General features: G+C 36.8%; 1 protein-coding gene across 1 annotated transcript in view; it reads right to left on the bottom strand.

Moving 5' to 3' along the window:
* DNAH14 (dynein axonemal heavy chain 14) overlaps nucleotides 1-27,273 on the bottom strand; it is a 362,777-nt gene that overhangs the window by 289,458 nt on the left and 46,046 nt on the right. The window contains 3 exon segments of the mRNA XM_044003178.1: nucleotides 10,664-10,798; nucleotides 11,904-12,168; nucleotides 24,089-24,197. Coding sequence (XP_043859113.1) covers nucleotides 10,664-10,798; nucleotides 11,904-12,168; nucleotides 24,089-24,197 — 509 coding nt within the window.

Raw genomic sequence — 27,273 nt, 5'->3', positions numbered from 1 at the left:
GGTCAGCAGGGCTGATAGAATGACATAACAGCTTCATGGGTTCATTCATCATCATTTTTAAAATAGTACAATTCTTAATCTAACAACTAGATTATAAGAGAAATTGCTTTTCTAACAACATAGGTGATACAATTATTTACCAAATTATACACAAAAAGAGCACTTAGAAACATAACTATGTCCTAAACAATATTATATTTAAAACTTGAAACTAAATTAGTTACCAAACAGGTGACCTTAATTTAGTCGAATGTGCTTCCAAATTACCTTACACAGAAAATCATTCATCTCATCAACATTGGTACTGCATACTGATCATATCTAAAGACCCATATAAAGTTATCAAGTATGAAGTAATTAAATTTAATTAAAGAGACAATAAAAACAATTAACATTCATATAGCATTTGCTCTATAGCAAGCACTTTATAATCATATGATGCTAACAACAATTAGGGCCATACAACTAACAAATTTCTTAATGTCAAATAACAAATATCTTTTTGCATTAGGTCCTAATTTATCATAATAATCCTGATAGAAAAGCATTCAGATTCTATTCTTATTTCCAAGACAGATTTTGTCTTTAATCCAATCCAATCCATATTTACAATTTCTAATGCTAATATTTTAATTTCTAAGTCCCAATAGTCTTAGCATGTTAAAAGAAAAAAAAGATTATTATTCCTCTTTTTCCTTTTTTAAAGACAAAGGGTAGGGGCAGCTAGGCGGTGCAGTGGATAGAGGATTGGCCCTGGATTCAGGAGGACCTGAGTTCAAATCCAGCCTCAGACACTTGACACTTACTGGCTGTGTGACCCTGGGCAAGTCACTTAACCCCAAATGCCTCACAAAAAAAAAGACAAAGGGTGACAATTCCCAGCTCCATATAAACTTTTCCTCTCCTTTCCTCTGCTTCCTCTGTCTTCTTTAACTTTGAGACATCAGATAAAGAGCTGCCCAGATAATGAGCATTCCACTCCCCATTCCCATGCTCCTGGGAATTTCTTTTTATTGGGGGGTGGAGCAGGGCAATGAGGGTTAAGTGACTTGTCCAGGGTCACACAGCTAGTGTCAAGTGTTTGAGGTCGGATTTGAACTCAGGTCCTCCTGAATCCAGGGCTGGTGCTTTATCCACTATGCCACTTAGCTGCCCCCTCTCCGGGGCATTTCAAGCTGCATATACTAGGAAATACATATAAAGTTTTACAAACAGTTTGAAATCACTGATATTATCATTAGGTTAACAAAGTATGCTGGGCTAGGTGTTACAAATTGTTGCTTTTGGAATTTCTTACCCTGAGATTCTGGATGACTGATTTCTTTTCCCAGGCAGATAGCTCTAAGGGATTTCTGGTAAGGTGTGGGCAGTTTTCCTAGGCAGAAACCTTCAAGAGCTTTCACAGGAATTAATTAAATAATTCTCAATTTGAACTTCACAAGGAAACATTTAAGATTTTGTATAATAAGCACAAACCACAATAACCAATATCTTTACCATATCCAGTATTTATATAGTGTTAGATTTAATAAGGCCTTCCTATAGATTTATCCTGAAAGGTGGGTAGACATGATTAACCACAGGATCTCACCTTACTCCTGGACAAGAGTTGGTTACAGACTGCTTTTTAGAAACCTTTTCCCTTACAATTTCTAGTTCTTAACTGAAGTCAAATCACTGTACTTTAATCACTTAAGCTTAGGGCTAGGCCTGAAAGCTTAAAATACTGACATTCTAACTCAGTTGCTAATCTGCCACTGATTAATTTATGTTTTTTATATCAGCCTTAACAATTTAAATTCATAAGCCCCAAAAATTAAAGAATTCACATTCTAACAATATTTCTATTATAATAAATTATCAAATTAATGTTAGACATTACTTTATACATATTATAAATCCCACTGGGGTAACTTTGCTTAAAACCACACAGCTAACAAGTTTGCTGGTTCAGTAGAATAAGAATTAACTTAAAATGAAACCAGAATTAATTCAATTATACCCAGATTGGGGCGGCTAGGTGGCACAGTGGATAAAGCACCGGCCCTGGATTCAGGAGTACCTGAGTTCAAATCCGGCCTCAGACACTTGACACTTACTAGCTGTGTGACCCTGGGCAAGTCACTTAACCCCCACTGCCCTGGGGAAAAAAAAAATCTATACCCAGATCTATCACACAGAACCTTAATTTATAATTTCAATTATTTAGTATTATATTTTACACAAGGGCTATTTATTCCAAGCATTTCATATAATAGAATTTAGTATTTCTAGTTAATCTACTGTAAAGAAGTTTTTAAAGTCATGATGGTGTCCTCCATTTTGATTTCTCCTAGCTTTGTCTATTGGCTTTCAAATCAAGCTACAAAATTTTCATTTCCAATCTTTCTACTTAAAATAAAGTCAAACTTCTGCCTACCCTCTAAGTATGCTCATATCATTTGAAGCTGACACAAGGGTACCCAGAGTAACTATTCAGGGACAGGAGGGGCTTGGAGCATGTAGGCTTGCAATTGTTGCCTGCTCTATGCAGGGTATGTACTCTTTTGTCCCCAAATCTTTTCTACCATCCATATTTTCCCTCAAGCCTTTATTTCTTTTTCCATATCTTTCAAGCCTATTATTCAGACTACCTAACTTTCCTTTACATTTCAACCATATCCCAGACTGCACATACTATCATTAATACTAAAGCTCTACTTTTCCAAAATATGGAGTTAATTTCAACCCAAGGGATTCTCTTCATTAATTTTCCTGTCACAAAATTCAGGTATTCTCTAAGAAATAAAAAAAATACTCCAAATCTCTCATTCTCCCAAAAGGAGATAGAAACTGTCCCAATTAGAGACAATTTGTGGAACAAAATCTTAAAAGAAATCTATTGATATGTTTTTAGTGATTACAAAAACTTTTAGGAAACATGCAGTAGCTTATATTTCCGTTGAAACACACAAGAGTGGGGTTCTGGCTACTCCCAAACCCTGTTAACAAATTACAAAGGGCTTGAATGCCTAATTAACACAATTAAAAATAATACTCATCCTCCTTTTTGTCCTGCTGCTCTTCGCCTTTCAGAATTGGGAGTCTAACACTTAATAATTTACAGATCAAGAGACCTGTATTTCTCTCACATCCTTCATCAACATTACTTATAAAAACAGCTTTTACAATGTTAATATACATTTTAAACAAATCGCTGAATTCCTAAAGTGATCACATTTAAGGCTATGATATAAAAGCCCTGATCAAAGTGTCTGAAAAGACAAAAAAACCTTATTTTTGCTGTTTTAAACACATTGTCCTGATGTTAGAAATATTTGGAGGGTGGGAAATGCAGTTCTCCAGATTTCATTTAAACATAATGTACAAACTTTAGCTTTGTGATCTAATTAGACCTGAATTTAACTTTGGAGTAACAACAACAACAACAACAAAACAATTCATCAGCTCTCCCTTGCTATCTTCAGGCTGCTCAGTTTAGATCTTATCAGTATTAGGGGCAGCTAGGTGGTGCAGTAGATAGAGCACCAGCCCTGGAGTCAGGAGGACCCAAGTTCAAATCTGGCCTCAGACACTTGATACTTACTAGCTGTGTAACCCTAGCTAGGCAAGTCACTTAACCCTAACTGCCTTACCAAAAAGAAAGAAAGAAAGAAAGAAATGCTAGATCTTATCAGTAAAAAGTTACTGCTAGAACTTCAGCCAAAAGGAAAAATAATGGCATTTTGACTCAAAGATAAATCCCTTCTCTGATTCCACCTCCAAAACTAACTCCTGGGAGAGTATTACCCAACTTTTTCAAATCCCTTTCTTAAACTAATCTTAGAAACCTCACACAGACACAAAGACAAACTAAACCTTAGAGTGACCCTGAAAGTAAAAAATTGGGTTTAAAATTTCTTTCCTTACTTTAATCTCACATACTTTACTCAATTTACCTACTTTAATATCTCACCTTACTTTACTCACTTTTCCTGACACACCTCTGCCAGAAGATACTAAGAATATGGCTTCTCTAGGCCCTCAAGGGCAGGCATACACTCCTTTATACCTTTACTTATACACAGACCTTAATTTATATAACCCCAAATGTTGAAAGCAAGGATTGTAGCTTTAGAGATTTTCTCACAGAGTATTGGCCTGCTGGATTCCCTCTCTGAAATCCTAGTCCTTTGAGAAATTCAAAATATATTATTAATGTTTCGGGGGATCACTAATCACTAATATTTGGTTTTGTAAGCTGAATATCCACAGTATCCCAAACCTTCCAGGTAGCCCCTTACTGTGTACACAGGTTTTTTCCTCTTATCCCAATAGAGCTTACTTGAGAGGATCTTGTTTAAGTGGACACATCTACTTGATGATTGCCTATGAGAGTGAAAATTAGAAAAAAATGCTGCTGCAGCAAAACACTAAACCATACATATACACATACATGTATTTACCCAGAAATGTTCAAAGATTAAAACCAGAAGTTTTAGGTTGATGAGAGTCAGAATCTCAATTTTGAGTTCTTCGGGAAAGAGCCTCTTTCTAAATGAAGAAATCTCACCATGAGTGCTCAAAGGAGAGGACAGTTTCCTGGGAGATCCTAAGCTGGACCTGTCTCTTTTCCTCTAAAGTCCCTTCATCTGGCTGCTATAACTATGATGATTAAAAAATTGTGAGACATAGTTTCTGGGTAATTTAATAATTTTATTTTACTTCATATTTTTTTAAATTTAATAATTTTATTAATAATGCTAGCAGGTTATTAATAAAAGGATTGTCATTTAGTCATCTCTCTCAGACCAAAGACAATCAGTGGCAGGGTTCACAGCTTATATACCCTTGAAACTGTAGGTGGTCCATGGGGCTGAGTTGACCCCTCCACAGAGGATTATATAAACTCAGATCACCCCCAGACTTGGGCTATCAATTCAAAGAATGTATTCCCTCTTCAATACCCCCCCCCCCCAATGCCTAAGAGAAGCCTTCAGCTTTATAGACAAAAAGATCTGCCTCCACCTAAGCTTTGGAACACTATGGGCATTCCCACCCTGGATTAAATTCCTTGCATGGTTGGGTGTGGTCTGACTAAGATGAAGATGGTTAATGCTATCTTATTTTCAAGGAGAAACTGGACTTTTTGAAAGTCAGGACTTAGGAAGAAGTAGTGGGGAGCTCTGAATCTCCTCAAAATATTGATTATTAATCACTTCTCACAATTCTGAGTCAGTGGTAAACAATGAAAGAAAAACAACTTCTATGGTCACTCAGCTATAGGAGGAGCTACAGTATAATGGTTGGAGGTGACAAACAGAAGGCCTAACACATGAGAAATCTTCATTCCTAGAATACTCCTCTCATGAGGACATACACATACACACGTATTTTGTAATGGGAGATGGGGATTAAAAATGGAGATGATCTTCAGGGATTTGGTGTTCAGTGAGACCATTTCCTCTGTGTAACGATTGGAGTGACACCACCTGCTGGAGACTTACTGTAGGAAAGCTCCTCCATGAGGAGAAGGCATCTGACGGCAAGCCATGTGGTTTTCCTTGGTGTCAGGAAGTGATGTTTGCTCATGGGTACTGTCTATAAAAGAGGCGAGGCTTACTCTCTCGCTCTCTTTTTTTCTAGAGGACCTCAGCGGGGAGAGGAACTGGAGACATTGGCTCCCTGAGATAGACAGCTGAATCTCAGCCTCTTTCTCTTCACCAAATTCTTATTCTCCTTAATAAATGCTTAAGTCTAAACTCTTGCTAAAGCTTATCATTTATTGGTGACCACTCAGATATTTTAGACAGATTACCTTGCTAGAATTTTAGCCCCTTACATCTGGAAAATATCATTTTTCCACGGACCATCTTCTGCTTCAGAAGAATGGAAATCAGAGGTGCTAGGGATAATACATATCCAGAAGGGTGGGAGACATGGACCTGGAAAGGAAATGCCAGGGCAAACAGGAAATAAAATGATCTTTGGGAGGGATTTGGGTCAGAAAAGGATCAGGGCTACATGACAGGGTAATTTCTACCATGGGGTGATATGTCCTTTTAAGAGTGAGTGAGGAGGGGCAGCTAGGTGGCGCAGTGGATAGATCACCGGCCCTGGAGTCAGGAGTACCTGAGCTCAAATCCGGCCTCAGACACTTAACACTTACTAGCTGTGTGACTCTGGGCAAGTCACTTAACCCCAATTGCCTCACTAAAAAAAAAGAAAAAAAAGAGTGAGTGAGGCATAGCAGAAAAAAATGGAAGGAGAGAATAAGCTCTATATGGCAATGACACAGAATTTAAATATTCTCTGCTTCCTAAGCTCCCTATTACATTGGAAGGCACCACCATCCTCTTAGTCACCTAGGCTCATGATCTAGGTGTCATCTTTGACTCCTCATTCTTTGCCTTATTTCTCCATATCCAATCAGTGGTTAAGTGCTGTCATTTCCACTTTTGTAACATGTCCTATGTATGTCCCATTCACTCCTTTGATACTAGAAATGCCTTGTTACTGGTCCTTATCAACTCATACCTGAACAATTAAAATAGCCAGCTGGTTGATCTATCTGATTAAAGTTCCTCTCTACTGCAATAACTATAACTTAAATAGCTGGAGGAATATCTGGTGTTTATGGCTGAGCTGTGCCAATACAATAAAAATCACAATGCTGCCAACATTAATTACAGCTTGAATGCTATTATGCAAGAAAGCTATCAAAGGAATGACTTATATAACTCAATAAAATAGTAACAAAATCCATTTGTAGAAACAAAATATCTAGAATATCAAGGGAAATAAATTTTAAATGTATGAATGTAATGGGCAAAGGGGTGTGGGGAAACTAGCCCTTCCAGATCTCAAACTACATGATAAAGTAGGGGTTGGCAAACTTCCACCCACTGTCCATTTTTGTATAGCCCATGAGCCAAGAATGGTTTTTATAGTTTTGAATAAAGGCTTTTTTTTAAACTCATATTTAAAAATGCAAAAACTATTCTTAACTTGCAAGCCATACAAAACAGGCAACAGTCCAGAGTTTGACAACCCTTATGATAAAGGATCAATCATGAAAACCATTTGGTTTTGTGAAAACATAGAGAAGCAGGTCAATGAAACAGACAAGAGAGAATAAAAAATAGTGGAACTTAACAACTTAGTGTTCATAAACAGAGAAATACAAATTGCATAGGAAAGAACCCCTCACTTAATAAGAACCACTAGGAAAACTGGGAAGAAGTCTGACTGAAATTAGGCTTAGATTAACATTTTATGCCCTATGACATAAGAAATTCACAATGGATATGTAACCTTAATATTGAAGATCATATCATAACAAAATTAGAAGTGGGATCACAATATATCTTTCACTTCTATGGGAAAGGGATATGTTCTTTTGTGTGTGTGTGTGTGTGTGTGTGTGTGTGTGTGAGGCAATTGGGATTAAGTGACTTGCCCAGGGTCACACAGCTAGTAAGTGTCAAGTGTCGCATTTGAACTCAGGTCCTCCTGAATCCAGGGCCGGTGCTTTATCCACTGCACCAACTAGCTGTCCCTCAGAACAAAGCTTCTTAAACTGTAGGTCGCAACCCCATATGGAGTCACATAACTGAATGTGGGGGTCATGAAAAATTTGGTAGTACATGTTTGCTTTGTATACCTATTTATGTATCTATAGACATAGGATTGCATAAAAATTTCTCAGGAAAAAAGGGGTTGCAAGTGGGAAATGTTTAAGAAGCCCTGTAAAATAACAAGGGAAGTGGTCAAAGCAGAAAAATCTTTGCACTGAAATTCTCAGCAAGAGTTTGGTTTCTAAGATATGTAGATTCATGTACACATTCTTGTATGCATGCACACACAAAACAAAATGCCATTTCCCAAATGACAAGTAGTAAGAGGATATGAATAAACAGTTCTTAAAAGAAATTCAAACCATTAGTCATATGAAAGAATGCTCCAAGTCAGTAAAATAAAAGGAATGAAAATCAAAAGGAGTGTGAAGTTTTGTCTCATATCTGGCAAATTAACAAAGATGACAAAAGATGGAAATAATCCATGCTGGAGGAACTGTGGAAGGATGAACACACTAATGCACTGTTGCAGAGTTCTGATTTCATACAACCATTTGGGAAAACAATTTAGAATTACAAAGATAAAATGACTAAAATGTCCAAAATTTTGGACCAAGAAATTCCACTACTTTTCACATACCCCAGGGAGGTCGTTGGTCAAAAGAAAGTCTTCATATACTCTAAAGTATTCATAGCAGCATTTTTTGCAGTAACAAAGAAACAGTTTCTCCACTGATTAGATGATATCTAAACAAATTATGGTGTGCGAATTTAATACAATATTACCGTGACATTAGAAATGAAGAATATGACACATACAAAGAAGCATGAAAAGACTTACATGAACTGAGGCAGAACGGAGTAAACAGAACCAAGAAAACATTAAACACAATAACTACAACAATTTAAATAAAAATGACAAAAGTAATAAAACCGAAAGTGGATGTTGCAAATTTACAAAGAATATGCATGGCTCCAGAGACAGGAGAAGACAAGTCCCCTTACTCCTTTTCAGAGGTATGAGTTTCAGAGGTGGCAAATGCACACATTTTCAGATTTTTTAATGTATCACTTGGTTTTGCTGATTATTTTTTCTACTTTTCTTTTTCTTTAAAAATATTCTTTATTATACGGGATGGCTATCAGGAGGGAGGAAAGAAGGATTCAGAAGAGAATTTAGGCTATGTGAAAAGAAAAAAAACTAATACAAACTTATTTTTACATTTAGTATGATTAGATTGTTGTGATAACTGCCTAATCTAGTGGTGTCAAACTCAAATAGAAATGGATCCCTGCTAGACACTTACTGATTTAGAAAACTACAAATGAGCATTCTCTCTCAAGTATTTTGATTTAATTAACCTTTCCCAATTACATTTTGATTTAGTGTGTCCCATTTGGGAGTTCTGCAGAGTTTTGTAGGCATCTTGCCTCCCTACCAGGGGGGCTGACACTTCTAATTGATCTTTCTACTTCAAGTGGATAGAGAGCTGGACCTGGAGGCAGGAAGATCTGAGTTTGAATCCAGCCTCAGACACTCACTAGCTGTGTGACCCTGGGCAAATCTCTTAACCTCTGTTTGCCTTAATCCACTGGAGAAGGAAATGGCAAATCACTCAAGTATCTTTGCCAAGAAAACCCCATAGACAATATGGTTCATGGGGTCATGAAGAGTTGGATAGGATTAAAAGATTGAACAGCAACAAAAACAACAGTACAAAGCTAAGTACTAATAGTTGTTTTATGAATACTTGATGATTAATTGACTGATTAGGAAGCAGGATATAGGCACATCGAAGAAGAGGGTTAAAAATGTAGACAAAATTTTATTAGTATATGAAGTTAGAAGATAATGAGGACAGGATGGGCCAGGAAGAAAGACACACACTACTGGGCAGTTAAGAAGCACTCTAAGGTTTTTTTTGTTTGTTTTTTAGTCAGGCAACTGAGGTAAAGTGACTTGCCCAGGGTCACACAGCTAGTAAGTGTTTAGTGTCTGAGCCCGAATTTGAACTCAGGTCCTCCTGAATCCAGGGCCAGTGCTCTATCCACTGCGCCACCTAGCTGCCCCAGCACTCTAAGGTTTTAAAGGAAATACTTTGCTTCCACAAATCCACTATCTTATTGTGCTGATGTATTTTGCAGCTTTCTAAGCCCATTTGGTGGTAAAGAACTACCCAGTAAAGTTAAATATTTCCACAGAGCAGCATAGTGAAAGAACAGAACAGGGAAGCAGTGTAGTAGAGCAGAAAGAACCCTGAACTGGGCTTCCAGATGCTCAAGTTCTTTCAGCACAAACTACAAACTTGGACCAGTTCCTTTATTTCTCTTGGTCTCCATTTTTGTTAATCCAGTGGTTTGGGCTCAACAAAAACAACTCATATTTTTATAATTTAAGCTTTACAGTCTACAAAGTGTTCTCCTCACAACTTCTGAGAAAGGTTTATCATGAGGATTGTCACCCCCATTTTAGATATGAGGAAAGAGGTTAAATAATTTCCCAATGTTCACATAATGAGTCAATGCCTAAGAGAGAATTTGAAATCAGATATCCTTATCCAAGTTAATCACACTCTCTAAGAAGATTTTGAATATATATCAGTTTTGGAATGCTGCAATATGCAATGAATTTGTGCCATCTTGACTTTTCTTATTTTCCTTCACCATCTCCGTGACTATTTATATATTGATCTTCAAAGTAAATCAGGAAGATTTTAGCTTTGGGCATCAGTCTGTAGACCAGCAAGTAAGTCAGCAAGCATTTATAAAGAACTTATTATGTACCAGGCACTCTGCGAAGTACTATGGATACAAAAGCAGACTCTTAAGAGAGAAGGCAGAAGGAGTGATGTATTAAGTCACAAGAATGAACTCTGTGTCAACCACACTATCAGATTAAATGGACTTAACAGCTCTTCACAGGCCAGAAAACAAGACTTGTAGCATGCCCTCCAAATACCATACACTCACTCCTTACATTTCTGATCATCTGTTGTACACTATTTCTGCTCTACTGTATTATGGAAGGATTAAAAAGAAGCATTTTGAGACCACATTTGCCAAATACACATATTGTTCTAAATAGATTATTTAAAATACAAACATACTTAGAGATTTTTCAAAATTATTAATCACTTCTTGAATTTTCTTAGAAAATTCCAATCTGTTGGGAGTTAGAAAGAGATTTGCATGGAATTCCGGATATCTATGAAAAAAAACAAGAAAGATTTTAGAGGAACACACTAAGTGACATAAAACATTTTTGGGGGACTTGGAATCACACGATTCTTTGACACTTACTCTATCTGCTTGGCTATGGAGTTGTCTTCTTGGTCCCCTGGAAGTTTTTCTTCTATTTTTATCAGTTAAAAAAAAAAAGTAAAACCGAAATGAATGCTGAATCAGAAAATTGAAAGGTTGGTTTTAAACATGGATAGAGAACAAAATTAATTACCATTAGAAAAAAAGGATACTCAGTTCATAAGTGACACAAATTTTAATATGGACCCCTTCATTTTAAGGATAGGAAAAGTAATGCAGAGAAAAGTTAAGAGACTTGTTCAGGTTCACATAGCTCTAAGAGTCTGAGATAGAATTATTTTTGGGTGGGGCAATGAGGGTTAAGTAACTTGTCCAGGGTCCTAGAGCTAGTAAGTGTCAAATGTCTGAGATTGGATTTGAACTCAGGTCCTCCTGAATACAGGGCCAATGCTCTATCCATGAGACAGAATTTAAACCCAAGTATTTCCAACACCAAGTCCAGAGCCCTATACATTATGCCATCCTGCCTTTTTTCCCCTTTACTGGTAGAAAAGTGGAGGGCTATGGGCATAGAATATAATATGTATTGTTAGATCTAGTCACTTTGTTGAATTGTTTTTTCTTAAATTGTTTTTTCTTCCTTACCAGGGAGGATTAAATGGAGGAGATGAATATATTAAGAATGGATAGTAGAGGGGCAGCTAGGTGGCGCAGTGGATAGAGCACCGGTCCTGGAATCAGGAGGACCTGAGTTCAAAGCCGGCCTCAGACACTTAACACTTACTAGCTGTGTGACCCTGGGCAAGTCACTTAACCCCAATTGCCTCACTAATTAAAAAAAAAAATGGATAGTAGAGCAGCTTCTACATCCCCTTGCCCCCAAATCATCCTTTGGTAGTCAACTATATGGTGAGAATCCCCTAATCTCAGCTACCTGGTATACAGTGACAAACACATGGTCTCTTATAGAGCCGATGATGGAGATGTTTCCAGTTTGGTGGTTCCTGCAAAGTTTGTAGAGACTTTATGAACTTTGGGTTTCCTCCATATTAAGATGAGGCAAAAAAAGATGCCCATGTTTCTTACCAGCATGTTTTTCTTCAATGTTGTATTGTCCTTTAGGTTTTTTTCTGGGAATTTTGGAAAACAGCACATCTACTGTTTTCAAATCATCCAAAGATTCCAAAGGTTTCTGTTGAAAACTGACATGCTTAAGTGAGGCATCTGGAGCATTCTCAAATGAATCCTCCTTATAAAAAGTTTTTTGAGGAAGTTTCAAACGTATATGTACTTCAAATACTGCCTCAATTTGTCTTCGTGAGTCTTTTTTCATACTCAGCTTCTTAAACATCTAATTTAAGAGACACGATAAAATGTCAGGGATATCTTATAATTTACATTTTAAATCTTTCAAAACTCAAATGACAAAGTGAAATATGGCATAAGACTGAATTCCAGCCACTGAAGAACACATCAAATGTTCTACTCATTCCTCTTTGTTCTGTCTTCACTCTATCAAATACTATAATATTTGTATATGAACAGAGGAATTATTTCTAAGTCATTCATACTGAATAAACTAAGAAAACAGTTCAAATTCCATTGTGATGAATTTGCATTTTATTGTATAAAACCCATCATTATATTAGAACCATTTTGGTATAGACATACAGCCAACAGACCACATTTTTAAAGTAAATTTTATACTAAGTACACTTCAAATAATTTTCATAGTAGTAATGGATTATTACTTAGATATGCAGAATACTTTAACATGGTGCTGTAAAGAATGAAAAAAAATATTAAGTTAACACTGTGATTAAAATCTCAATTCCAGGGGCAGCTTGTTGGTGCAGTGGAAAGAGCACTTGCCTTGGATTCAGGAGGACCTGAGTTCAAATCTGGCCTCAGACACTTAACACTAGCTGTGTGACCCTGGGCAAGTCACTTAACCCCAATTGCCTCACCCAAAACAAAAAATCTCAATTCCAAAAGTGTAAGATGTTAAAGGGTTATGTCTAGATTCCAAAGTGTTTAAAAAGTACATGGGGATTTTCATGGAATGAAAACTAAATTGGGAGGCAGAGCCAAGATGGCAAAGAGGAATCAGCAAGCTGCTTGAGCTCTCCTTCTGTTCCCTCAAAAAGAACATTAAATCAAGCCTCTGGATGGATTCTGAAACTACAGAACTTGCAAAGAGACAGAGCGACACGGTCTTCCAACCAGAGATAATTTAGAAGACTTCAGGAAAGGTCAGTCTGACTTGGGCAAAAGGGAGGCACAGCACAGGGCAGCAGCTCAGCACCAAGGAGATTGGGGCAAGTCAGCAGGAAGCTGCAGGCCACAGCTGAGCAACTGAGGCCCCTGGATCCTGGCTCAAAAATCTGGTGGCCCAGCAGGACAGTGGAAAAATATACCTGCACCAGGCGAGAGGGCAGGTTGTCAGCTGGAGGGCCACAAACAGGATAGGCATGACTAGGCCCACTGATCCCAGCGCACTCAGACAGGAAGTGCAGGGTGGGGGAACTTCACATACCATAAAGGCCTCAGTGTAAAATGCCGGTGACACAGCACCTGCACCCCACAACAAAAAGGTCAAAACAGGGACCCTGGTGCCCCTAGAGCATACCTCAACTTAAAAAATAAATAAATAAGCTGCAATAATGAGTAAGAAGCAAAAAAGAGCCCTCTCCATTGAGAGCTTCTGTATCAACAGGGAAGAGGCAAACACAAACATAGATGAAGATAATACCCTTAAACTAGCTACATGTGAAGCCTCAAGAGGGAAGGTGAATTGGACTCAAGAACAAAAAGCCTTCCTAGAAGAACTAAAAAAGGATTTTAAAAATCAATTGAGAGAGGTAGAAGAAAATAATGGGGAGAGAAATTAAAGCAAAACAAGAAAATTATGAAAAAAGAATCATCAGCTTTGAAAAGGAAGCACAAAGATTGACTACAGAAAACAATTCCTTAAAAAATTCATCTGGCCAAATGGAAAAAAGGTGATTAATTTCATTGAAGAAAATAATGCCTTAAAAAATTCATTTGGCCAAATGGAAAAAAAGGTTCATAATCTCACTGAAGAAAACAATGCCTTAAAAAATTCATCTGGCCAAATGGAAAAAAGGGGCATAATCTCATTGAAGAAAACAATGCCTTAAAATTAAAATTGGACAGTTGGAAGATAAGGAATCCATGAGACACCAGGAATCAGTCAAGCAGAATCAAAAGAATGAAAAAACAGAAGAAAATGTGAAATACCTCATTGGAAAGACAACTGATCTGGAAAACAGATCCAAGAGAGACAATTTGAGAATCATTGGACTGCCTGAAAGCCATGACCAGAAAAAAGAATCTAGACACCATATTCCAGGAAATTATTAAGGAGAACTGCCCTGATATTACAGAATCAGAGGATAAAATCATCACTGAAAGAATCTACCGATCACTTCCTGAAAGAAACCCCAAAAGGAAAACTCCAAGGAATATTGTAGCCAAATTCCAGAATTATCAGGTGAAGGAGAAAATACTCCAAGCAGTCAGAAAGAAGCAATTTAAATATCATGGAGCCACAGTCAGGATTGCTCAGGACCTGGCAGCTTCAACATTACAGGGCCGCAAGGCTTGGGATATGATATTCCGGAAGGCAAATGAGCTTGGATTGCAGCCGAGAATCTATTACCCAGCAAAAATGTGCATTCTCTTTCAGGGGAAAAGATGGACATTCAATGACGTTGGGGATTTTCAATGTTTGCTGATGAAAAGACCAGAACTGAATAGAAAATTCTATCTTAACATACAAGACTCAAGAGAAGTTTAAAAAGGTAAACAGAGGGAAAAAAGTTACTCGATTAGGTTAAACTGTTTACATCCCTACAAGGGAAGATAGTACTCATAACTCTTAAAAACTGTAAATGTATTTGGGCAGAGAGAAGGACTATACACAGAGGGTATAAATATAAATTGTCTTTGATGTGATGATACATAGAAAATTAAGGAGTTAAAAGGGGAGTCTATGGGGAGGAGAGGAAAGGGGAGGTGGAATGGGGTGAATTACATCATATGAAGAGGTGAAAAAAACCCTATTACATTTGATTCGAAGAGGGGATAACATATACGTTCATTGGGATAAAGAAACTTAGCTCATTCTTTAGGGAAGTAAAAGTGAAAGGGGGAACTGATAGAAGGGAGGACAAAAGCAAGGGAGAAAAGGGTAAAGAAAAGGGAGGGGGTGATAAAAAGGGAGGGCAGATTGAAGAAGGCAGGGGTAAGAAGCAATACGTCGGTGAGGAGGAATAGGGTGAAAGAAGGGGGAAAAAGTACAAAGCGGGTAAACAGAATGGAGGGGAATAGATGGGTATTAATAATAATTGTGAATGTGAATGGGATGAACTCTGCTATAAAACGGAAGCAAGTTGCAGAATGGATTAAAAACCAGAATACTACAATGCTGTTTACAAGAAACACATCTGAAGCAGAGAGATACACACAGAGTAAAGGCACAAGGCTGGAGCAGAACATATTATGATTCAGCTAAAGTTAAAAAAGCAGGGGTAGCAATCCTTATCTCAGACAAAACACAGGCAAAAATAGATCTCATTAAAAGAGATAAGGAATGAAACTACATCTTGCTAAAAGGTACTATAGATAATGAAGAAATATCAATATTAAATATGTATGCGCCAAGTGGTATAGCATCCAAATTCTTAGAGGAGAAGTTAAATGAGTTACATGCTAGTGGGGGATCTGAATCTCCCCCTCTCAGAATTAGATAAATCTAGCTGAAAAATAAATAAGAAAGAAATGAAAGAGGTGAATAGATTACTGGAATAGTTAGATATGATAGATGTCTGGAGAAAATTAAATGGGGATAGAAAGGAATATACCTTTTTCTCAGTAGTACATGGCACATTTTCAAAAACTGACCATGTATTAGGGCACAAAAACATCATAGTCAAATGTAGAAAGGCAGAAATAGTAAATGCATCCTTTTCAGATCATGATGCAATAAAAATTGCATGTAAGACAGATCCAGGGAAAAGTAGAATGAAAATTAATCAGAAACTAAATAATTTCATTCTAAAGAATGAATGGGCCAAACAACAAATCATAGAAACAATCAATAACTATATCCAAGAGAATGACAATAATGAGACAACATACCAAAATCTATGGGATGCAGCCAAAGCAGTGCTTAGGGGAAAATTTGTAGCTCTAAATGATTACATGAATAAAAAAGAGAAAGAGGAAATTAATGAATTGGGCATGCAACTTAAAAAGCTAGAAAAAGAACAAATTAGAAATCCCCAATTAGATACTAAACTAGAGATCCTGAAAATTAAAGGAGAAATTAATAAGATTGAAAGCAAGAAAACTATGGAATTAATCAATAAAACTAAGAGCTGGTTTTATGAAAAAAAAACAACAATAAAATAGATAAAATATTGGTTGATTTGATTTAAAAAAAGAAAGAAGAAAACCAAATTACCAGTATCAAAAATGAAGAGGGTGGGGGTGGCTAGGTGGCGCAGTGGATAAAGCACCAGCCCTGGATTCAGGAGTACCTGAGTTCAAATTCGGCCTCAGACACTTGACACTTACTAGCTGTGTGACCCTGGGCAAGTCACTTAACCCCCACTGACCCGCCCCCCCCAAATAAATGAATAGGGTGATGTTACCACCAATGAACTGGAAATTAAATCAATAATTAGGAATTATTTTTGTCCAACTGTATGCCAATAAATTTGACAATCTAAATGAAATGGATGAATATTTACAAAAATACAAACTTCCCAGGTTAACTGAAGAGGAAATAAAATCCTTAAATAAGCCCATATTAGAAAAAGAAATTGAACAAGCCATTAATGAACTCCCTAAGAAAAAATCCCCAGGGCCAGATGGGTTTACAGGTGAATTTTACCAAACATTTAAATCCAATATTATACAAATTATTTGGAAAAATAGGTGAAGAAGGAGTTCTACCAAATTCGTTTTATGATACAAATGTGGTGGTGATACCAAAACCAGGCAAAGCAAAAACAGAGAAAGAAAATTATAGACCAATTTCCCTAATGAATATTGATACTAAAATCTTAAATAAGATATTAGCAAGGAGATTACAGCAAGTGATCACCAGGATAATACACTATGACCAGGTGGGATTTATACCAGGAATGCAGGGCTGGTTCAACATTAGGAAAACTATTAACATAATCAACCACATCAATAAGAAAACTAACCCAAATCATATGATTATCTCAATAGATGCAGAGAAAGCTTTTGACAAAATACAGCACCCATTCCTAATTAAAACACTAGAGAGCTTAGGAATAGGTGGAGCATTCCTTAAAATAATAAGCAGCATCTACCTAAAACCATCAGCAAGCATTAAATGCAATGGAGATAAGTTAGAGGCCTTCCCAATAAGATCAGGGGTGAAACAGGGATGTCCATTATCACCCCTATTATTTAATATTGTACTAGAAATGTTAGCTTTAGCAATCAGAGAAGAAAAAGGAATTAAAGGAATTAGAATAGGCAAGGAGGAAACAAAACTACCACTCTTTGCAGATGATATGCTGGTATACTTAGAGAATCCTAGAGAATCAACTCAAAAATTACTTGAAACAATGAACAACTTTAGCAGAGTAGCAGGATATAAAATAAATCCACATAAATCATCAGCATTTCTATACAGGACCAACAAATCCAGCAGCAAGAGATAGAAAGAGAAATTCCATTTAAAGTAACGGTAGATAATATAAAATACTTGGGAGTCTACTTGCCAAGACAAACCCAGGAATTCTATGAACTCAATTACCAAACACTCTTCACACAAATCAAATCAGATCTAAATAATTGGAAAGATATCAATTGCTCATGGATAGGCAGAGCTAATATAGTAAAAATGACAATACCTAAAATTTATTTTATAAAGCTAGAAAAAATAATAACAAAATTCATCTGGAAAAACAAAAAGTCAAGAATATCAAGGGAAATAATGAAAAAAAATGTACAGGAAGGTGGGTTAGCTGTACCAAAACTGGAGCTTTATTATAAAGTGACAGTCATCAAAACTATCTGGTACTGACTAAGAAATAGAGTGGAAGATCAATGGAACAGGCTAGGCACAGGGAACACAGTAGTAAATGACACTAGCAATATAGTATTTGATAAACCCAAATACTCCAGCTTCTGGGATAGGAACTCAGTATTTGACAAAAACTGCTGGGAAAACTGGAAGATAGTATGGCAGAAATTAGGCATAGACCAACATCTTACACCTTATACTAAAATAAGGTCAAAATGGAAACGTGATTTAGACATAAGAGGTGATACCATAGGAAAATTAGGAGAGAAAGGAATAGTCTACCTTTCAGATCTTTGGAAAGGAAAACAGTTTATGACCAAACAAGAGATAGAGAATATTATAAAATGCAAAATGGATGATTTTGACTACATTAAATTAAAAAGCTTTTGTACAAACAGAAGCAATGCACTCAAAATTAGAAGGGAGGCAGAAAGCTGGGAAACAATTTTTATGGCCAGTACTTCTGATAAAGGTCATATTGCTAAAATATATAGGGAACTCCCAGGGAACTCATGATAGAAGAGGATCTCCAAATCCAAGAAAAAAAAAAAGAAAGAACTGTGGAGTATAGATGCTGAATGAACCATACTATTTCTTTTGTTTTTGGTGCTGTTGTTTTTTTTTTTTCTATTTTGAGGTTTTTCATCACTGCTCTGATTTTTTCTCTTGTAACAGGATTAATGCAGAAATAGGATTAATGTTATTATGTGTATATATATGTGTGTGTATATATCTATATCTATATGTATAGAGATATATAGATATAACCTATATCAGATTACCTGCTGTCTAGGGGAGGGGGGAGGGAGGGGAGAGAGGGAGAAAAATCTGAAATTGTAAAGCTTGTATAAACAAAAGTTGAGAACTAAAAAAAAAAAGCAATTAAATATTAAGATTTTAATCTCTTCAAAAAAAAAAAAAGAAAGTCAAATCTCCTATTCAGTTCAGGTCTTTTCATCACAAATGCCCAAAAGTCCTTTTTTTTTCATTAAAGTCCCATTTTTCCCCCTGAATGATTATACACAGTTTTGCTGGGTATGTGATTCTTGGCTGGAGTTCCTTTGCCCTCTGGTCCTTTAATGTAGATGCTGCTAGATCTTGCTTTATCCTTATTAGAGCTCCACAGTATTTAAATTCCTTTTTTCTAGCTGCTTGCAATATTTTCTCCTTGACATGGGAGTTCTGGAATTTGGCTATAATATACCTAGAGGTTTTCCTTTTGGGATCTCTTTCAGGAGGTGATCAGAGGATTCTTTCAATTTCTATTTTAGCTTCTGCTTCTAGAATATCAGGGCAATTTTCCCTGACAATCTCTTGGAGGATGGTGTCTAAGCTTTTGTTTTGGTCATGGTTTTCAGGTAGTCCAATGATTTTCAAATTATCTCTCCTGGATTTATTTTTTAGGTCAGCTGTTTTTCCAAGGAGATATTTCACATTGCCCTCTATTTTTTCATTCAATTGCATTTGTTTTACTGTGTCTTGGTTTCTCATAATGTCACTAGCTTCCATTTGCTTAATCCTAATTCTTAGGCAATTATTTTCATCAGATAGCTTTTTTATCCCCTTTTCCCTTTGACTTTTCAAGCTGTTGACTTTTTTCTCATGACTCTCCTGCATCGTTCTCATTTCTCTTTCCATTCTTTTCTCCCTCTCTCTACATCTTCCTTCTATCTCTCCTACTTTCTCTTCAAAGTCCCTTTTGAGAGCTTCCATGGCCTGAAACCAGTTCATATTTTTCTTGGAAGCTTTGGATGTAGGTGCTCTGAGGTTGTTATCCTCTTCTGAGGGTGCACCTTGATCTTCCTTGTTGCTGAAGAAACTTTCTATAGTTCTCAACTTTCTTTGCTTCCTCATCTTGCCGTCTTTTACTTGACTTTTAATTCCCCACTGGGGAGCCCTGCTTCTAGGCTACACTACTGTCCCATGCTTCAGAGGGTCCAAGGTCTTTCAGTTTGAGGGAGGGGAGGTTTTTCTTTCACTTGGCCTGTTCTCTGGTCTGAAGATAACCTCAAGCCAACTTGCTAGTTAACCAGCCAGCAGAGTGCTGTGGTGGTTCTTAGCTTTGACAAGCCTGTGCCCCTCCCAAACCTGGGCCTCCCACTGCTCAGGATTTCTTCCTGGTTCCCTGCTGGGGTGGGACAACTGAATTCTTCCCTAAGTCCCGCTGTTACCCCTGCACTTTTCCCCTGGCCAGCTGTTCCGCCCTCTCACCCAACCACAAGCTCAGTTCCATATTCTGCTGGTGCTGCAGCTGATTCAGAGGCTCTGGGGTTAAGTTCTTCTAGTGCAGTGTGCCTGGGGTCTCTGTCAGTATGGTCGCGAGGTTGGACTTTACTTGCAGCTCATCATGGTCCCCTTTAATCTATGGCTGGAAAATAATCTCAGCCTGTATTTTTGTGGGGTTTTCTGCTCCAGGGGTTCTTTTATTGCTGTTTTTAGGGTAACTGTATCAGGAGCTCTGTGCATTTAATGTCCGTCCTCTGCCATCTTGGCTCCGCCCTACATAAGAAATTGACTAAGATGAACACAGGGTCTAGGGGTGCTTTTTTATTCTTCTCTTCTGATGATTTTAAGAGAAAAGAAAAGAAAGAAGGAATATACTAAGGAAAAATTGAGGAAGAAGACAGAATTTAGTATTTCTTATTATTGGTTGCTTAATTGTTCTTTGTCAGAGAGAGTTCGGGGGCAGGGGTATTAAAATAACTGAGGGAAAAACAAAAAGCATCAACAAACCACATTTTGAATAAAACAGAATAGGAGAATTTTAATATATAAGAGGCCAACAAAAATGAACAAAGTTCTCAAAAGGAAAATTCCAAACTATTAACTGTGTGAAAGAATTCTCCAAATCAGTAAGAGAATGAAAAATAAAATAACTATGAGGTTTCACGTCACATCCAGAAAATTGGCAGAAAAAAAAGAAAAACAATGACAAAATAGTGTTAGAAGGGATACAGAAAATTAAGCCCTATAATACTATTAGTAGAGCTGTGACTTAATCCAACCATTCTGAAAAGCAATTTCAAATTATAATAATTTTTAAAAAGGATTAAAATGTTCAGACTCATCAACCTAGACATCCTTCTATTTGGCATATACACCCTAAGGTCACTGTAGTAGCAGCCTGGTAGGCCTGGGTCCAGTTAGGGATGCTCTGGCCCTGATGGGGACACTACAAATACAGTTGATCAGCTTGCTGGGGTCAGTTAGAGACGACTCTTTCCTTGGAGAAGCAAAGTAGTTGATTAACCAGGTAGTGCTTGGTCAAACAGATAATAAAACAAGCATGTCAGGGACCCAGAAAGTTGGGTGCCTTGAATTTACAGCATGAGCTTAGTTGGGAGCCAGTCGTGTTTGCTATGTGATTAGGACCAGGTAGTGACAATAATCTCAAGTAAGAACTGTGGAATTTTTATTATTCATATATCCAGATAGCTAACATCATTATTTTCAAACTGCTGTAACTTTTCAGTCTTGTCTCATCCCCCACTCCCTTCTCACCTCTATAAAATTGTCATCTCCTTTGGGGAGTTGAAGTTCAAAACTTCTTCTCCCAGCCATACCTCTATGGCTGACTGATTAAGGAACATGCCATAAACCTGTTCCTCCCTGAGAGTTGAAGTCTAGGCTTCTTCTCCCAGTCCTACCTGTTGTGTCAAATAATAAAAACTTTTATTTAAATTTTTATTGGATCATGTGGGTGAGTAATTCTTTGAAAGAGGAATATTTTCAGGACCAATTTCATGGTAACAGTCACTAAAGATTGAAGGTCTCATATATACCAAGTTACTCATAGCAGCACTTTTTGTGGTAGCAAAGAAGTGGAAACAAAGAGGTTTCTCAATGACAGGGGAATATCTAAACACATTATAGTAGAGAAATGTAATTAAATATTATTGATTCATCAGAACAAGGAAAATGAGGGACTTAGAGGCACATGTATGAAGAACCAGAAAAGCACTAAATAATTTAAATGACAACTAAAACAAATGGAAGATCAATGCAGGGGAATTTAATCACTAGCCTTAACCACAGAAAAAAGAGAGGGAAAAAAGGACCACCTCCCTTTCATTGAAGAGATGAGGGTTTATAGGTATGGAAGGTTGCATATACTGTTTGACAGTTACTATACTAGTTGTTTTTTCTTAATAGTTTTTATTTCTTACAAGGGAAGACTCATAATTTGAGTATCAGGGTAAAGGAGTACATCCAGAAATGACTGTGATAAAAACAAAAGTTACCAACAAACCTTTTTTTTTAAGGGTTAGAAAAATAAATAAAATTAGGGGGTCAAACTAAATGATTTGTATGCTTAATTCCAATTCTACAACTGAATGAATTGCAGGTACCCATGAGAGTTCTTTATTCTTATGTGATACAGAAGTGCTTTAGGGGAAAAAAAAAGTATAGCAGTCAATTGATAGAAGTATATTTTCATTAAAATAACATTTCAGCATAAAATATTTTTAGGACCCAGGTATTTGCTAATTTGTTTTAACCAGCATTCAATGAAGCAAAATGCATTTATAATAAAAAAAATGCAGACAATTCCTTTAAAACTTTTTTTTTTGGTGAGGCAATTGGGGTTAAGTGACTTGCCCAGGGTCACACATCTAGTAAGTGTTAAGTGTCTGAGGCCAGATTTGAACTTTTTGTAATGAAATTTGGTTCATACACAATGCCCTTTTTATTATACCTAATTTTAAGGGAGTATTAGAAAATAATTATTAATAATAGATTTCTTGGGGGGACCCAGGGACCCAGTTTTTGGCTTTCCCCTCCCCCCCCATTTCAGAAAGCTCAGTCCTTAGAGAAAGTTCTTATCTCTTTCAGGGCTTAATCCTTTTCAGGGTGAGTACAATAGAAATGGAGAACAGACTCTTGACTAGCTCAGTGAGTTGATGGGATTATACCACACCTCTCTGAAAGTACCTTTTGGGGGGGGGGGGGAGTCCTGTCTCCCATTAGTCCCTGATGTCATCATGGTAGAGCTCATTTAATATGGACCACCCTCAATCGACATCAACCAATGGAACTGAATGATACTAGCCAGTTAGCTTTGATCAGTGTGTAAGGAGCTGCTGCTATCAAAAAAAAAAAAAAAAAAAAGCCACAAGATGAGTGTCATTCTTGGCTTGCACTCTAGGTTTGGTATGCTGTCCTGTTGGTGAGCACTCTCCTCTTAGGTGATCATCATCAGGATCAGAAATAAAGGGGATCATCCAGCTCTATAACTTCCATTGGTATAATTTCCTTATTCATTCTCATCTGGCATTTTTATAAAACAAAAGGATATTTTCCAATACTTCTACATTTATGACTATAATTAGAACATCTTTATCATTTATTAAACCATAGCTCTGAAGTCCCAACCCTGCTGAGAAACTTCCCTCCCCATAAATGCTTGCTCATCTCTTTACATAAAATGCCATAATTTTCTGGGCTTAAATACCAAAAATATAGGTTATGCTATTTATTAATATAACAAACAATAAGAGATAGATATAATTATTTACAATTCAGCTTTGAGAAAGATCAAAGCCAAAGTTACATCATTATAGCTACAAACTTCTCAATTCTGGAAATGGTCTTACCACCTAACTCTTTAAATTTAGCAGCCAAAGTTTCTCAAGAACTATCTTTATGATATTTCTTTGCAAAAGTTAGAATAGTTCTCTCAGGAAGGAAGTTTTTCATTTTCTTTTTTACTGTATTTAGTCTCTTGTAAATCTTCAGAATGACCATTAAAACTGTTGGGCTTTCAATATCCTATCACTTCTTAAAGATTCAGTAACTATAGTCTCCGTGGAGAAGCTATTAAAGTTAATAGTATACAAAAATGTTTTAGGGGTGTGTTATATAGAAATGTTTTTATGGAACATAAAACATTTTATCTAGTAATGTTGGTTAGTTGCCTTGAGTGATCTACATTCATTTGCTAGTTATTCCTTTCGCTCACACTGTGTTGGCTGACCATTCCAAACTATCAGCCAGAGTTTCTCTGATTATCTCCCTTGTCTTTATCTCCCGTGTGTCACTGCTAAACAAAGCACATGCATCAACCACACAAATTATAACTTTTCAATGTGATGGGGAAAAAACCAAAATGCTTATACCTAGCCTCGCATTCTTTATTACATTTCAACAAATTAATTTTGGTATTTCTCAGACATTATTTTACCTTTGTAATATCATCTTGCAAAACTCCGATGTCAGTTGCTGACTCATAGTTTTCTTCCTTATCACCCATCTTTTCAGGCAGTTTGAACAATATGCTGTCCTTTGTTGCCCTAGATTAACAAATAACAAAAACTAGAGAAAACTTTGAATTTTCAACTATATATCAAAAAGTTGTTTAATTAACTTATATGATAAATAGAAATCTCAATTATATTTGTTAACAAATTAATAGTGTTTACAAATTTAAAATTTTTAAGGATTGTCTTTGCTGTCTTCAAAGATTACAACATAGTTCTCTTATTTCTGTTGGTGTTTAACTTTTGAATCACATGAAATTTATATTTGGTTACTATCTCTAAGACAAGGCCATATGGAATAAGTGAAAATAATACTGGATTATGAGACTGAAATTCTGGTTTTAGTTTTTAACAATGTACTAGGACTGTGTAGCAAAATCTCTGTGAATCTTGTTTTTTTTTTCATCAAGAAAGCAAAGAGAACGGACTAGTTTTATGATTTAATGCCAGTTGATATTTGTTTGCTTAAAAAAAAATCTAAAAATTTTTCTTGGCACTTTCAAAATAGTCACAACCATTTTTAATTGTTGTTAAAGCTTCTAAAGACCTATGTAATAGAATAACATCCTGAGTTGTACTTATCACTACTTTGGCATACATTCAATAGATCAAAAAGTGCAAAAATACATTTCAAAGATAGGAAGTAATAATGAAGAATTTATTAGTGGAACATTTTGCCACAATTATCTAACCACCATCATAAATTGTAAAATGAAAACTTTGGCCTTTAAATGTGTTCAGAGAAATATAGATAACTCATGTATAAATTTGTGTTTTCAATGTGATTATACTAAATATGTTTTTTGTTGTTGACTAAGATTTCATCAGCTTGATTAACTCCTGGTATGGAAACTCCTTTCAGTAATACAGATCATTAGTGTATGTGCAGCTTATTATTTTTCAATATTGCCTAGGCTATTGTGAGATTTAAAATTGGATACTAGAGCATTAATTTCCCCTCTTTAACCTTTCCCTTAATTTATCTCCCAGACTAGTAAATGGAAGAAGCTTCTGGTCTCTAGTTAGAGCTTTTATTGTGTGGTAGTTACCAGGTGATGTTGATTAGAGGGATAGGAAAGTAGAAATACAAAACAAATAGTCTTAAGTCTAAGCTTAGTCTATATTCCGTATAAAACTCACCAAAAGCCCAAGGCCACCTTTAGGGAGGAGAACCGCATCAGGCACGTGCTGCTAACGGCGAGCCAGGCTGCGTCCAACTCCAGTCAGCGTCTGTCTGTGTGTCACACCAGTCCTCGGACCAGGAGAGCAGGAAAGAGATCCCACTTCCATTCTCTCCTTGTCTTTTAAGCTCGCACCCCGGAAGTGGAGTGCTTAGCAGCGGGGCTGGCATGTGTAGCCCATGCACGGCCGTTGGTCTCCTCCTCGAAAGGGTGGTCCTTTAAAAAAACTGGCGTCTTTCCATATTCACTAACCGACTGTTAAACTTTTTACCACACTATTGAGGGATTATTACTTTCTCATGAACACACGTAGGCAGTGAGTACTAGAGACAGGAAATGAACACAGGTTTTCCAGATTCCATATCCAATATTGCATTTACATAAAAAAGAAAATACCTTCAAAAATATTTGGAATAATTTCTGTGCTGCATTTTAGTTTGGTTGGTTGAAATATTCAAAAAGTTTTTCTTGGAATTAAGTTTTCTTTTGTGTGGGCCAAATTTAATATATAGAGAGTTAATTGGGTGGCTCGCCGAAATATTGGGGTCCTGGAAATAATAAGGGACCTCTAAGTTCAAAGCTCGCTCCCCTCCAAATTGCATCTTTAGATATTTATCCCAGGTCAATAAGAAAGGAGCCTTACAGCCTCTTTCCCACAAGTGGATCAGATTTTATTAATTGGGAATAAAATAAACAGCAAAGGTGAAATTAATAAAAATCAAAGGTAAGGCAATAGGGAAAAAGAAATATGGATAATCCTCCTAGCTCTAACCTAAGTCTATACAATCCCCAACTTGTTTCCAGTTAAGCTAATTCAAAAGAAAGCAGGACTTTTATGTTAACTCACCACCTGAGCGTTTACTCCTGCTGCTCGCACCACCAGAAAAAAAGAAACTCCGGAAGAGACTCAGACTCCCCTCAGTGAGTGTTTAATCTTCCTCCCCCAAAAGGGGAGGTCCTTCAAAAACTGCCTATGGAGAGAGGTTTTCTCCTTCTGACATCAGTAGTATACATCACTTCAGGGCAGGCCAGGTATGATCCCTCCCAATGAGTCAGCCAAACTCCAATAATGTTACCACATTCCCCCCTTTGTTTCTTGGAGCAACATGAGATGTTTCCTTGATGAAACAGTCAAAAATAACAGAATATAATACCCTATGCTAACAAACAATATGTTAATAACAATATATAAAAGGGAGAAAGGGGAATGCATGAGCTGATTCTGCAGCCAAGCTTGCTGCTTTAGAAGCTCCTGAACACATATTTAACCTCTCACCTTCTGAGGATGTTCCTCTCAACCTAACTTATGATGATTCAGAAGTGGAAAAATGGAGAAAGAAATTTAAGGCAAAACAGATCAAAGGCATCTGGGTGTCTCCGGAAGGTAAGCCACTTCTTCCCTGGAAATTCTACCACCAGGTATGCCTCTCTGTTCACAGAAAAGGCCATTTTGGTACACAAGGCATTGTGGACTCTATTAAGAGGACCTGGATAGCACCAAGTGTGACTAACACAGCATCTCGAATCTGCTCAGGTTGCTCCACATGTCAATCTTATAATCAACATGCTTTCAAGGCCAAAGCTTATGGAAAACATCCTTTAGCATATACACCCTGTGAGCACTTGCAAATTGACTATATCACAATGCCAAAGGCAGGACATTATAAATTTTGCCTTCTTATAGTTGATCAACTCATTCAGTAAGTGGAGGCATTTGCCAGCCCCCAGGCCATAGCTGCCTTTGTTGTCAAGATTCTCCTTAAAGAAATAGTTCCTCACTTTGGCCCACCAGCCCACAATGATTCTGAAAAAAGCACACATTTTATTGATTCAGTTTTATCCCAAATCTACTCTTTCTTGAGAGTAACTCCAAATTCCAATAATCTTACCACACTTTTAAACTTTGTAATTCTTCTCTTAACCATGCT

The sequence above is a fragment of the Dromiciops gliroides genome, chromosome 4 (genome assembly GCF_019393635.1).
Source record: "Dromiciops gliroides isolate mDroGli1 chromosome 4, mDroGli1.pri, whole genome shotgun sequence".
Taxonomy (NCBI): Eukaryota; Metazoa; Chordata; class Mammalia; order Microbiotheria; family Microbiotheriidae; genus Dromiciops; species Dromiciops gliroides.
The sequence above is the reverse complement of the archived record's forward strand: the minus strand, read 5'-3'. Positions and strand labels throughout refer to the sequence as shown.